This window comes from Morone saxatilis, unplaced genomic scaffold (assembly GCF_004916995.1).
Source record: "Morone saxatilis isolate NCDOM2014 unplaced genomic scaffold, NCSU_SB_2.0 Contig18, whole genome shotgun sequence".
Classification (NCBI taxonomy): domain Eukaryota; kingdom Metazoa; phylum Chordata; class Actinopteri; family Moronidae; genus Morone; species Morone saxatilis.
In genome coordinates, this window is record NW_023339740.1 from 6,980,640 (window position 1) to 6,994,645 (window position 14,006).

A 14,006-nucleotide genomic window follows, 5' to 3' on the forward strand; every position below is an offset into this window, starting at 1 on the left:
TTTTTTTTTTTTTTAAAAAGCCACCTGCAGTACAAAATTGTACTAAAGTATCATGGAAGTATGGATATATTTTGGGTGAGGGGACCAATGGACCACATACAAACTGTATTTTTCCTCTGTGGTTGGTCCAGTCATACTAAAGCTCACCCTGCAGAATACTGATGTCGGTTCACACACATACATATGCAGTCTGCACGGCTCACACACTCCTCCAGGCCCTCAGATCACATTTCCAATTCCTCCATCAAGCACACAGACAAGCATAAACAGACACACACAGATGTGGATATAGAGATATATACACATATAGAAATATAACAAAATATGCAAAAATGTACAAACACAAATCCACAGGGAGAAAGGACAAAAAATTCACAAACACAGTTTAACACAAGGACAAAAATGCATCATTATCACTCATTCACACACAAACACACACACACACACACACACACACACCCATGCACTGAAGCAGACACATATCACAGTCACACATCCCTCAGCGTGCAGTGTTCACAGCTGAGAAAACAGATTGGGCTTGTTTGTTTGTTGGGTCTCCTCTCCATGTTTGTTTGCTGTGCTTCAGCCAATGGAAAACTAGCATCTTGAGGATCATTAAGTGGCTAAAGAGGGCTCTTTTCATTGGCTGTGTGTCTCTCTCCAGTGTGTATCTGTGCTCTTGTGTCAGTGCCTATGTTAATATGCATAAACATGTGTCTGAATTGGTGTTTGGTTGCATGTGTGAATGCTCAAGTGGGCGCGTGTTTGGGTATGTTTTGATACATCCTTGACAGGCAGGCACAAAAGCCGACATGATTAGTTATGTTTCGGTGAAGGCAGGTGCCGCCATTCAATCTTTCATGTCACCCCCACAATACATCATGACTTCCTGTAAATAGGCTGGCAGGCAGATCCTCCTCAACTGTGTTGTGGCAGACAAAATATTTTGCTGCCAGTGTGTCAGTTTTAGCCAGAATGAGAGCCCTTCTCCTCTTACCAAGCCAAGCTGTGATTGAATAACATTTCTGCAGAGGATATGAGTTTCTAGGCAATTGAATGAGAGTAATGTAAGTCACAGTGAACAGTGCCGGTTTGGTTCCAGGGCTATTACAAAGCTTTGCGTTATGTTAGATATCATTAGTGGGGATTGGTGGGGAGTAGAGGGTGTGTAACAGCAGCGGTGGAGATTAAGACATCCCACTGTAGATGATGATTGCTTTTGTCAGTCCTCCCTGTTCAAGCCCCCACACCCCCACACTGCCTCTTTGTGTTTTCATCTCTCATTTACTTGCACAAGGCTCAGTCACTCTCCTCCTCTCCTTCCCATCTCGTTCGCCTTTGCCCCATGCAGTTTTTTTTTAGTTTTTTTTACTTCATCCTCTTCCTGTTTGCTCTCTCTCTTCTCACACTATGAATGAAATGAAGAAACAGCTCATCAGTCAGAGACATCCATCCAAATGGCTGGCTTTGTCAAACCAAACCGAGGCAAACATTCTCCCCGACCAAAGAGAAGCCACAGCTTGAGCAGCAACACCTCTCTGATATTTTTTAGGCCTCTGGCTGTGCTAACAACAAAATAGGTGTTGTTTGTGTGTCTGGAACATTTCACTACTTTGCCCCTCTCTGTGTTGTTGTGGTCCATGCCAAGATGTCAACAGGATACTCATGCCCCGTTGGCAGACAAGGAACAGAACATTTGCCAGTTCAATGAAGCTGCCAATTAACAAAGTCAAAGTTGTGCTGAGTTTGTTCCAGTCCAGGCCGTCTGCAGAGTTTCATATCAATCAGGCCAGCGGCCGTTGTCAGTCGAGCAACATTTGGAATATTCATTCAAGCCCCCATTCAGGTTTAAATGCTAATGACCCCTTCCTCTTTTGTGTGCATTTATGTATATTCACAGCTGCGAGCCCATGCAGTGGACATGAATGGTAACCAGGTGGAGAATCCAATCGATCTGTACATCTACGTGATCGACATGAATGACAACAGGCCTGAGTTTCAGAACCAGGTGTACAACGGCTCTGTGGCTGAAGGGTCCAAACCAGGTAAGAGTTCTGCTCGTAGATACAGCTGCATGGTAATACAGCTGAGAGTGCAGGTCCATTTAGAAGTCTGCACCAAACAATGATGACATTTTGAGGAAAAACAATTACACACGTTGCTTACTGTGAAGCTCCTTGGAAAAACAGTAGCGTGTTTCTGGTAAAACAGCAAAAGACAATATGATTAAATGCTTGTGTCCATTCACTACCGTTGTACAGTTATTCTGAGTTGGTGCTTCAGCATAAGCAGTAGGGACACCAGTTCTACAGTTGGAAAAGCAGAAGAAGAGGACACAACAAAATGACATAATTATTATTATTGATGTGACGCAAGAACCACCTCAAGCGGACATAAAAAAGTTTGCTTTGGTCACAAGACACAAACTCTAAACACATCACCCTTCCTCAGCTTAGGTTTTCATTCAAACTACAAACCAACTATTTGCAAATCCATTAATAAATGGAGTTGAATGCTTCCTAAATTATTATTAAATCTTTCCAATTTTTTTTTCTTATTAAGACCTATTTGTGTTGACAGCTAATTCGTTAAGCTAATTCATCTAGGCAAAAAACACACAGCAAACTATACACACAATACTTATATACTTATATACTATATGTGTACTTTTTATTGTTGCAAAGGTGAAAGTGAAAAGAGAAGGGAAAGTGATTATATTTACAGATTACAGAAAAGCTAATTGGGGGACTATAAATACAACCCTGTAATCATTTAATTTTAACAATTCAATTTAACATTATGCAGCTTCTTCACTGTCCTCTGCAGAAAATTATTAATGCATTAATCCATTTGATGATGTCCTTTAGACTGATTTATTGAATTAGTTTAAAATACGAACAATTTAAAGGAAAACATTTATTTAATTGTAATGCACAGCTTCTTATTGCTTATTTTCTATACATCTTTAAGTTTTTTAAAACATTTAAGTCTTCCTTCCTTCCTTCTACTTCAGGCAGTTTGACCAATAAGATGCTTTTTTTTCTCTTTTCCATCTTCAGAGGCCCCTATATAAAACCATAGAAATGTTTCAATCTCACTTACAGTATCCTTGAATGAAGTTGGACTTGTATGGTCTAACAAACATTTTAAGGTGTGAATTTGCTGTGACTTTTGAAGTGTTTCGTTGGATCAGTCGAGGGCAAGTTTTGGGATATTTGTGTTGCAGTATCTTGGCTGGATGCATCATTATCAGATTCTGCAGAGCATGGAGAGATATAGACCTTCCCTCAGAATCAGGGAACAGAGTTGTGGTCAGTGCGAAGCCAGAGACGAGAGCAGAATGTGCAAGTAGCTTTCATGTTTCGACTGGAAGAACTCTTGTTCTAACAATCAGACCCCGAGGACCCATGTTTGTCTTCACAGCGTTCAGATATTGTTCTGCTGCAAAGTTTAATCTCGGGGGGATTTGTAAACAATATAGGAAAGCATGTTGTGCGTGTTTACGTGTGTGTATGGATGAGCAAGTATGGGATTGACTTTGTGTGTGTGTGTGTGTGTGTGTTTGTGCATGTGCGTGTGCGTGAGAGAGAGTACCGGTTACTCCTCAGTGGAGCATGGGTCTATATACAGAGCTCCTAATTAGCGAGGGCAGCCAGACATTCCAAAAGCTAGTTCCCTCGTTTTTTCACTCTGATACTCTCGGCTTAGTTTAAGATGAGAGCATGCAATGACAAAAGTCTTTGAATTAAATTTGGTTTTGAACAGAATGCAATCTGTGATACCAATTAGCAAGAAATATATTAAACTATGTACAGTATAATTGCCCTGCTCTTCATTAAGCAATCACTGCCAACATTCGTTTGTGGAGCTCCTGTCAGGTGTTGAGAGTTTAGTGTCAAAAAAGCATATTGTGTGTGGTGCAGCACTTTTTTGTCTTCCTTTACTCCATTATTGGTCTCTGATTTGATGAATTTTAATTAGGAAAATATGCTGCAAAGTCGCGCTGGCCTAATTGCCTGTTTAGTCGAAGAAAACAAGAACGACTGCGATTCATCTTCAGTGTAGGTTCAAGGAGACGTTTAATACTTTTCTGGCCCATTTAAGCCTTTAATATATCCTCCGCCAGTTAAATCTTTCACTCACTAATAATGGACCCAGTTTAGACCTCAAGTTAACTGCCGCACAGTTTTGCTGAAGTCGTTTTTTATACCCAGCAGCACTGCAGATAGAGTAAGGCACTGTGAGATATCCACTTGAGGTAATGTACATTCATTAATATCAACATTGACCTTGAATTAACTCTTTTGTATGCATCTTTTTACACACTTTGCTACACCGAATCACAAAACCTAATGCAACAACCAAAAATATGAGGATTCAATAAAAGAGCTTTTTTAACTAAATCGGAAGCACTTCCATGCACAAATACTTCTTATTTTTGGCTTATGAGTGCCTCAGATTCTCAGAAATATTTTCACCTCTTCTCTCTTTCAGTCTTCACCTTTGCCTATCCTAAAGAGTACCTCGGCTGCTGACAGTCACTATTCTGACAAGGGTTGTCCCCAACTAAAGATTATTCAATTGATTTTCCTAAAAATGGGGACTTATCATCATGATGGTGCACCCTGATAGCTCACCTGGTAGAGCTGGCATCCCATGGACCAAGGCTGAGTCCTTGCTGCAGTGGCCATGCATTTGAATCCGACCTGTGGCCCTTTGCTGCGTGTGATCCCCACTCTATCCAATAAAGGAAAAAAAATTCTTCTCTGGAGTTACTGTAAATCACCTGTCCTTTGTTGGCCTTGAAGGCTGTGAGACGGGTTCTGTTGCCCATTCGTCCGGCTCCACTTATGTTGTTCCCCGGCAGCATCCCAGTCCAGAGCTCCTAGAGTAAACTAACCTCACCCCACCCTGTCTTTCAACTAATATGACCGCTAAGTAGCTAATGGAAGCTAGTAGAGTTAGCACGTATAACAGTGCACCAGTAAGTGACTTCCTGTGTTAAGAGAGAAGGGAAAGAAGAGAAAAGGTGTGTTCCAACAATCCCCTGATACTTTCATACCGGTGACGTCCAGAGTTTGACATCGTTTTGGGATTTTTTCTGCAACTATCCAACGTATAAAAAAATTGGTTTGACCAAGACTCTTTACCAACCCTTCAATGGTGTAGTCGACTATTAGGGGGCAGCCCTAATTCTGCCCCAGTGCAGCACTTCACCTGGCTTCTTCTTATAATAGAAATGTCTTCTGCTAAATCCTTTAAAATAAACTTTCATATTACACATAAGTCTGAAATTTTAGGTGATTATCAAAAGATCAGATCATCAATCAATCAAGGTGCATTAAACACTTTGCGTTCAGAAGAATGATCTAAGCCACGTGCACAGAGTTGGCACGTGGCTTAGATCATTCTGTGGAATCGAAAGATGACCATGGAAAACCCTAAGGCGTTACTCCAGGTGACAACAGGTGGCGTGTTGAGATCTGTCAGAGCACTGCAGCTGACAGATGCTGCCCAGGGCAGGGTGTCCAGCGGTGCAGCTGGAATATCTCAATTATCTGTCTCCTGCAGCAGGTTTAAACATCCTGATGAAACATCAAAGAATATTCATACCTATTACCACACACTGGTTCATGACAAAATACAGTTACAGTTACAGTGTGGTGTGGTGTGGTAGCCCCCTGCATGTGCCTATCAGGACACAGATAACACAATAATAAAAAACATTTATGTGAAATCTGATAGCAATACGCAATGCAGTAGCTGAGTGGGTTGTGGCTATCATGAAATTTGTGCCATAACATTTATTTTAAGGTTATTTTACGCAAAGTCAAATTCCTGTTCACTCAAAAATCAACAAGCAATTAAAACATATTTTCTCACTTACCTCTTGATGCTGCCAAGACAAAGTAAATGTATTCACTTCACTTGTCTTTGGCATGGCGAGAGAGGTCTCTGCAGCTCAAAAAACCTAAAAAAATGAAATTATCTGCATGGTTAGAGACCACTACTGTTGAGTGTAATTTCAAACTTTAAAAAGGTTAAACAACCTAATTTCCACCATTTTGTCAGGAAAAAATGTGAAACTGTTCAAATTAATCCAGAACTTATAAAATATTTCTAATATGGCTTGCAGCCAATTCAGTGCTCATGCTTCATCATCCCAATAGGAACTTAATTAAAGGCATATTTAGCGGCACTGTCTCAGCAGAAAGATGAACGCATGAAAAGTAGAAAAGTATTAGTATAAGCATAGTTTGCTATCACACCAATGAAATGAATAAACCTCTGCAAAATAGAATATATGCTCTTCATCTCCAGTGTAAACAGAAACATTTCAGTTCATATTTGTAACATTCTTAAAAATTTATAGAATAGCAACAAGCCTTTATTATGAATACTATTTCTTTCTAAATGCCAAGCAAAGGGGGGACATGTGTAAAGCTGCAATAGTATCACATTCTATATCTACAGACCTAGCTATCAAAGCTTCTCTGAACCATTACAACAGATCTTCACATCTAGCGCTGCGTGAAAGCCATCAAAGAGGGAGACCTACAGGGAACCGCCCTTATCAAGGTCACCACATGTTACTTAGGGAGAGATCCGATCAAACTGTCAGCCAGGATCAGTTTGAAATGGCTTCATTTGTCACTTTCTGCCACCGGGCCGCCCGCTCAGCACTCAATGAACCTGTGACTAATGGAATTTAATTTGTACAGGTAATCAGACGTAACAAAACAGTACATGACAAAATGAGCTATCTGATCACAGCCCTTGTTAATGAGGAATAAATGGGATTCAATGTGAAACTAGGAGGATTATCCTGGGAAACCAGTGTGCAAATAGGTTCCTGTGGTAGTTCTCCTGCATTATAAAAATATCCCTTGTGGCCTCTGGCTCATGAGCTTTGAGTGATTTGGGCTATCATACAGCACACTTCCTTTTCAAGGTCACCAAAATGATCAGAATTTCTATAATATCTTAAACAACACTGTGATGTGATAAAGATTTATTAACATGGCGTGACTTCTTCAGAAAGCTCTGGTGTTGTGAGGCTGCAGTGTGCTCAGAACATCTGCCCTGTGATGTTGTTCTTCTTCCCTCCCCCTTCTCCTAGACTCTAACAGCATGTTGGTCCCTTTTATGGACCGTCTTTCTCCAAAAGGCTGTTGGAAATAAGAGTGCAAGATCAAAACCAGCAGCTGAGTGCCTTCTCTCACAGTCAATTTGCCCTCCCAAGGGGGGGGGGGACGGACAAAGGGGCTGCGTCCGCCCGCCTCTCTCTCTTTCTCTTTCTCCCTCCTGAAGGGTTTACTAACAGTTGTGGGGAGATTTAAGAGACTTTCTCTCTCCGTCTTGCCTTTGGGGGGGTAATTAGGGATCGGTACAGGAAGGGAGAGATGCAGTGATGTTGGCGAGCAGTGGTGGAAGACCACAGCAATGTTTCGATCAGTATCGGAGGTATAATTTATGAGCAGGTGTTCCTCATTGTGCTCCTCCTATGATCATCTGTAATTCAGGGACTTTTCTTCTTGCCTTTATGGGATAGTATCAAAGTTAAATGAGCGGTATTTTTCCCTCTTGTACTTTTTTTTATAGTATCATCTTGGATTATTTTGAGGTTTATGGTTATGGCCATCAGTTTGCAGTTTTGTTTCTAACAAGTGACATTTTTCCCTGTCCTGGAATAGCCGATGGCTGTAAATACTATGATGCCCATGAGTCTGAAGGCTGAAACGTTTAAGGGCTTTGTTTGGAGATGTTTGCATAGTTGCTTCATTTGTACTTAAACAGGGGATAATGTTTACATCTACCACCCGACACACAACTCTCATTTTCATTTTCAGCTTCAGGCTTTTTATTAAAAGTATTTTAGTGTATCATATTGTATTTCCATAAAGTTTGGAGACTTGTAAGAGACTTAATAAAGAATAGTTTAATTCGGTGCACCTTGACCTTTATTCCCTGGATCAAGCCCCAAAAACCCTGGATCCTACAATTCCCGTATTGTGAGCACTTCAAACCATGATAATCCTGAGGACGTCATCTTGATAAAGCTCCGCCAGAGCCACAAAATACTTTATGCAAATGTTTTCTCAGGTTAAGTAGCTTTCACTGTGATAAATAAACTGATCTTGTATAAAAGCAATGTCCCCTAAAAGAACCAGACAAATGCGATAACTACTGCTCATGTTATGTAGAAATGATTCAAGCAGGATCATTTTAGGTCATCCAAGCCTTGGAGGTGCTCCCACTGTTAATCAGCTACCATTGTCTATGCAGAAAATGAACCGGACCTTCACTGCAACCATGGACCTCCAAAATTACTCCCCCAGCTGAGTTACTCCGTTGCCTTTCTGTGTGACAGACTGGAGTGGACAGATTTGTGCAGGTTCAGCTGTTTGCCCTTCACACTAGCAAAGGTTTCCCCTGTGTTGTTGAATAAGAGCAACCAGGTAGAGAGCCACAGGCATGGTTAAATACAGCAACAGTGATCCAGGTAAAAGCTGCACTTGATCTGGCCTTTGCATTTAGTTATGAAGGCTGCCTGTGTCTGACCTCATTCACAGTGGTTGTCTTTGAATGCTTTGAATGGTTTGACAGTGTCCTCCATTAGAAGCTCTTGTGTGAACATTATGTGTCCCCTTTTTCACTTCCCCCAAGATTCACCTGGTTTTCACCTTTTCTCTTACCACTTCTCAACCTATACTTCTCCGTCTCGCGTTCTATCTACTGTACCGCGGCCACTCTTTCAACCTCTATCTTCCCTTCTGATGAGAGTTATTATCCTCTTACACCGTCCATCCCCTCTCGCTCCCTGACTTCCCCTTGTACTTTTGCTTTTAGTGGTCTTTGTAAACCCTCTCACCTCTATTCTCGTCTCCACTTTCATTTTCTGCTTTGCAATTTCCTCCTCTGCTTTCTATCTTTGCATCTGTGTGTGTCTATTTCCCTGTTATCTGTCTATATCTATCCACCTGCTCCTTTTTTCTCCATCTTCTCTCTTAATTGGGAGGCAGATGTTAACTCTGGCTTGCTAATGTTTAGGCGGCAGATAGACCTCACTGGTGATCTCGAATCACGTGAGTGAAATGGCCAACAATATGTGTGCCTGCCACCAGTTAAATTTTCAGCTCCAGCGATTTTGGCGGAAAAGCAATTAGGATTTAGAATTAGTGTTCAAATTAAAGAGGAATTAAACGGGCTCAGAGATTAACCCTTTCAGGCATGGCCACCCTTCTTTAGAACTAAAAGCTCACCTTCATCATATCACTGAATCCTCCTCATTGAAATGAAAGGTAGCAGCACTGACATGTGATTGAACAGCCCGGCCTCTCCCTCCCTGCGGGACTGGAATGGTTGATTATATATTGACGCTGTCCTCAGTGGAATAGCAGTAATTGTTTTTCTTCTTCTCGTCTTTCCATGGACTCTTTTCTTTTCCTTGCCAGACAAAGTGACAAATCCTGCTTTGAGACTTAATGACGTTTGAAATAGAATTTGAGGCTACAATTATCCTGTCCATACAGACTGTCACAGGAAGGATGATGCCATCTAGACCCAATTATGGGAATGGAGCCACCTATAACTACTCAGACCAACAAGGGACCGCTGAGTCCGCCACGTGTCCAGCAGCTCTCTGGCTTCAGCTGAGACATTTACATTTATGATTTGGGAGGTGGTGATGCAAAACGTAACTTTCTTACTTCTCCTGTACGAATTTTGATTGCTTTTGATGTGATAATTGAACATCGCTGGCGCCTGCTCAGCATGGCACCCACCACCCACCTTCGTGCCCACTGAGATAACCAGAGTTCTAATGAATTAGTTGCTGAGCCACTGTATGGTGCCTGCTAACATGAAAACAGTGGTATATTTTTTCAAAACCCCCAGAAGTTTTATCAAAATTATAAGTTTGAAGTTAATTTAGACAAGAAATGTAGGCGATAATTAATAGTTACCACTTTCTCCCTTTTATACTTCAACTCCTATGTCCTTGTCGCCCTCCTTTTCAATTTTTCTCTACTAACACTTCTCATCCAAGCATGTTAGTGCTTCAGCCATCCCTCCTCTCCGCTGTCCCCCTCCTGCAAGCTGACAGTCTTTTTCACTCGGCAGCAGCAGCAGCCTGTAAATGGCTGCCTGATGGAAAGTGACATTTTCACAGAACCCTGCGAGAGAGGCAAGGTGATCTCTCCTCTTTCCAGCACAAAGTGCTCCTAATTGCCTGGTCGCATTTGTGGGCATCAGCTGACAAACTCGTGCAAATCAATAATTCTGCTCAGGGTAGATGTGGGGACACAGGGCCTCTCACCATGAATACGTGCTGTGAGGGTGTGTGGCCTCGCACATACATATAGATGCACACATGCACCTTTAAGTGGACGCAGACATACATATATTCTTTACCCACACACGCACACACACTCCCTCCACCTCACCACCTCTGTGCTGTCTGCCTTAAATTGCAGTGTTTATCCGTGATTCTAAGACCAATAGGGAGAGAGCATCAGAGCATTAAGGGCAGCCACGGTGCCGCTGAAGGCTGAAATAATGGATGGTGGAAATGGCAGAAGACCCAGCGCTGCTCATTACTAAATGGACTCTGCAGAGGTGGAAACTTTGCCCCACTAGCTTGCTATGTACAAAGGACAAAACCACACAGCTTAAAATAGAGGCTTATTTAACAGATTTGTTTGTGTTTTTGTACTCTACTCGGTAATAGCTCTCACTCTAAAAGTTACTTGCCAAAGAACCGAGAATGTCACAGCAATTTGCAAAGTCTGATTGACTTGTTTCTTGTTTATAAATGGGTTTGGTGTCTTTCTGAGCCCTCTTCCTTCTCTTTGATATTTTCTACAAATTCGTTAACAGTAATGGGCTTACAAGAAACCCTTATTATGCCGTATGTATTTTCAAAATGTATGTGTGAGAAAAAAGCACATCTTTGTATTTTATGAATGTCGTCTGCTTGTTTTCCTGTTTTGCTTTGTTCCCAACTTGACCTCCTCCAGTGTGCACTAATGTATGTCATCTGCTTTCCTACCACAGTCTTCCTAGCTAACATTCCTGCCTTCTTTGTCTCTGCAGGCTCCTCTGTGATGCAGGTGACAGCGACCGACTCAGACGACTCCACCACAGCTAACGGCATGGTGCGCTACCGCATCCTCTCGCAGACACCCCACAGCCCCATCCCCAACATGTTCACCATCAACAGCGAGACTGGAGACATAGTTACAGTGGCAGCAGGCCTGGACAGAGAGGTCAGTGTCCGCGGCATGAACTGTGTCCCTGCTACTCTCATCATTTGATCATTCTGCGTCTCATATTTGTCCATCTGGCCATAAGATGAAACTTTAGCTAAAATTCAGTGATTTGATGACAAACACCTTGTCTTTATTATCTTACTCTTGTGGCCTTCAGTGTTTGGTTGATACATCCAGAGATTAAAGAAAGCCAGAGCACATTTCATCCTTTTTTATTCTCATTTGTGAGTCAGTTAACATTCGGTATTGCAGGAATTGTCAATCACGACAATTAAATGTACTGGATGGTTAATAGTATATAGACAGACAGGTAATGAGAGGGGAGAGAAAGCCTATGCAACAAATATGCTGTTAAAAACAGTATATAGGTATAAAGGTATAGTATACCTTTGAACAGAGCAAGGCTGTATCCCCCTTTATGCTAAGCTAAGCTAACTTCCATTCATACATGTATACACCCAGGAAATAATTCTGCAGTGCATTTTTTGAATTTGCATTTGGTTTAATGTAAACAGCAGCAACAAGATAGTGATGATAATATGGCTTCATCTTCACATAAAAACGGTGTCCATCCACTTTTTCTCCAAACCAGACATTAGTCAGGAGCAGGAGTCCAAGCTGGGCCAGCATGGCTCCTTTCCGGCTTTCTTACCTCTCCTTCTGGGGCAACAGCACCCGTCGTGGTGGGCTGGGCCCATCTGGTCAATCTGGCTGAATGGGCCTTTCAAAGTCTGCTGCTCTTTAATCTAAACCCCACGCTTCCTTTTTGAAGCCGAAAACAAATTAAACCAAAAACAGAGATGTTTGAAATAGCTAGCCAACAAGCCGCAGCATCTAAATGAGCCGCCGTTGCCATAGTCAAAATCTCCTTTTCCAGTCAATTTGTAAATTGTTGGCTTAGCCCTGAAAAATCAAACCCAATCAGATATAATTCTATATTTCTTTTGAGCAATAAAGACAAAAAACACATATTAAGACAAAAATGTGACAAGATTGAAAGAGCTTTCCCAGTATGCACCTAACTTTAGTTTTAATGTCTTTATCTGGTCTGTTCATCATTTAACTAGGTGGGCACAATTTGGTAAAAACATCATATTGTGATTATTTTGACAGATATTGTGATTGCAATTTGATTTGCGATTAGTGTGCGAATGATCATTTATGCATCACAAATTTAATTTTCACTGATAAAATCTATTAAAATCATGATGATAGGACATTTTAAGGGCTCTTTACCAAACAATATGTTTTCTTAAATTTAGATAAGATTTGTGGGCGAGGGAATCTCTTCAGAATTACAGTACTTTATTATAATGCTGTTTTGTCACACATTTTACCTTTATCAAAAAATTGCAGCTCCTGCTATTTGCATATTGTACTTGGCCATATTGTGATTTTGATAATATTTTGAGTAATTGTGCAATTAAAAAAAGGCAAAATTACACTTTTCAAAAAAAGTTTCAATTATAAGATCTTTGTTAGGAAGGCAACGTCAGTGAGTGATGTCGTTGCTTGCCTGACAGCTGCATCAACGGATTGGAAAGAACTCTTAACTGCTGAATTTTTTAAGCCAACACTTCATTAAAACGGCAGGGAGCTACAGCAGTAAGAGACAGAGACAGTTTGAGCTTGTGTAGTTGTTTAGTGTGCAAAGTTCCCAAAGGTCCTTGTGTGTGTTTAATTATGCCATGGTTCATTTCAGTTCTAATTGTTCATATTTTACAACTTACAACGACAGCATGTGCTTTGCATTAGCAGTATGCTCGCTAGTAGGTTACATACCTTGATTCTGTTATTACCCTTTGTTCAAAGTTGCATGGATACGTGTTATTGTGAATGAGTAGTTTGGTGCTGCAGAATGAATACTGGCACCTGTAGTTTATATACTGTGTACTGTATAACAGTATAAGTTATAATTAGACAAACAACACACAAATTTCTGCAGGTGTAAGTTTAATTTTGTGATTATACTGGATTCTGTAAGTTGTGCTGTAACCTTGAAACTGTAAATCTGATTGACTGGTGTAAAATTTTAATCTAAACCCTACCCCTGGTGTTTTTACTGACAGACCGGTGTGAATACAACCATACCTACCTGCTATACAGTACTTCACCTCCTTTATAGTCTTTTTTATTCAACTATAGATTATTCAATTCATTTTCCATCAGCTTTCTAGAACAAACTATATGCCTGTTCTGCTTATAGTATACAATGTTTATGGATGCACAAAAAATCCCTGGATCCCTGGGTGTAGCTAAAGCTTAAAAAATCGCTTTCAGCAGCATTCGCCCTTTCAAAAATGTCAAGTAAAACAAACCAAGCACCAATTTAATTAACTCATTCGAGTAATTTGTGTTTTCTCATTGTGTATAAATACAAATGACAGGCTAATATCTAACGTCTGCGTAGTGCAGGGCAGATATAATGGCCACGCCAATTCTGCTGTTGACGAGGTCGCAGCAGCTTTCTCTTCATTTACGTCTTTTGTCTCATCCACTGCTGGTGTGTGTGTCTGTTGCTTGCTGCGGTTGTTTGTCAGCCCACACACCACAAACTACAACACACAGTATCTCCGCTCCATCTTGCATCTTATTCTACTAATGAAGGAGGTCACGCGGGGTCGACTTTTGTTTATCCCAAGCTGCGTCGGGTGACTGTGGGCAGTAGTGTTTCATGACAGATTGTTCATCCTGCAGCTTTTCTCTCTCACACTCATTCACAGACACACACACACA

The 14,006-nt window shown here is 41.1% G+C and overlaps 1 protein-coding gene across 1 annotated transcript in view; it reads left to right on the forward strand.

The window, feature by feature from the left end:
* The window catches only part of cdh4 (cadherin 4, type 1, R-cadherin (retinal)), a 64,421-nt gene that overhangs the window by 25,293 nt on the left and 25,122 nt on the right, over window positions 1–14,006 (forward strand). Inside the window, exons 4-5 of the mRNA XM_035662557.1 lie at window positions 1,901–2,045; window positions 11,095–11,267. Coding sequence (XP_035518450.1) covers window positions 1,901–2,045; window positions 11,095–11,267 — 318 coding nt within the window. The remainder of the gene's footprint in view (window positions 1–1,900; window positions 2,046–11,094; window positions 11,268–14,006) is intronic.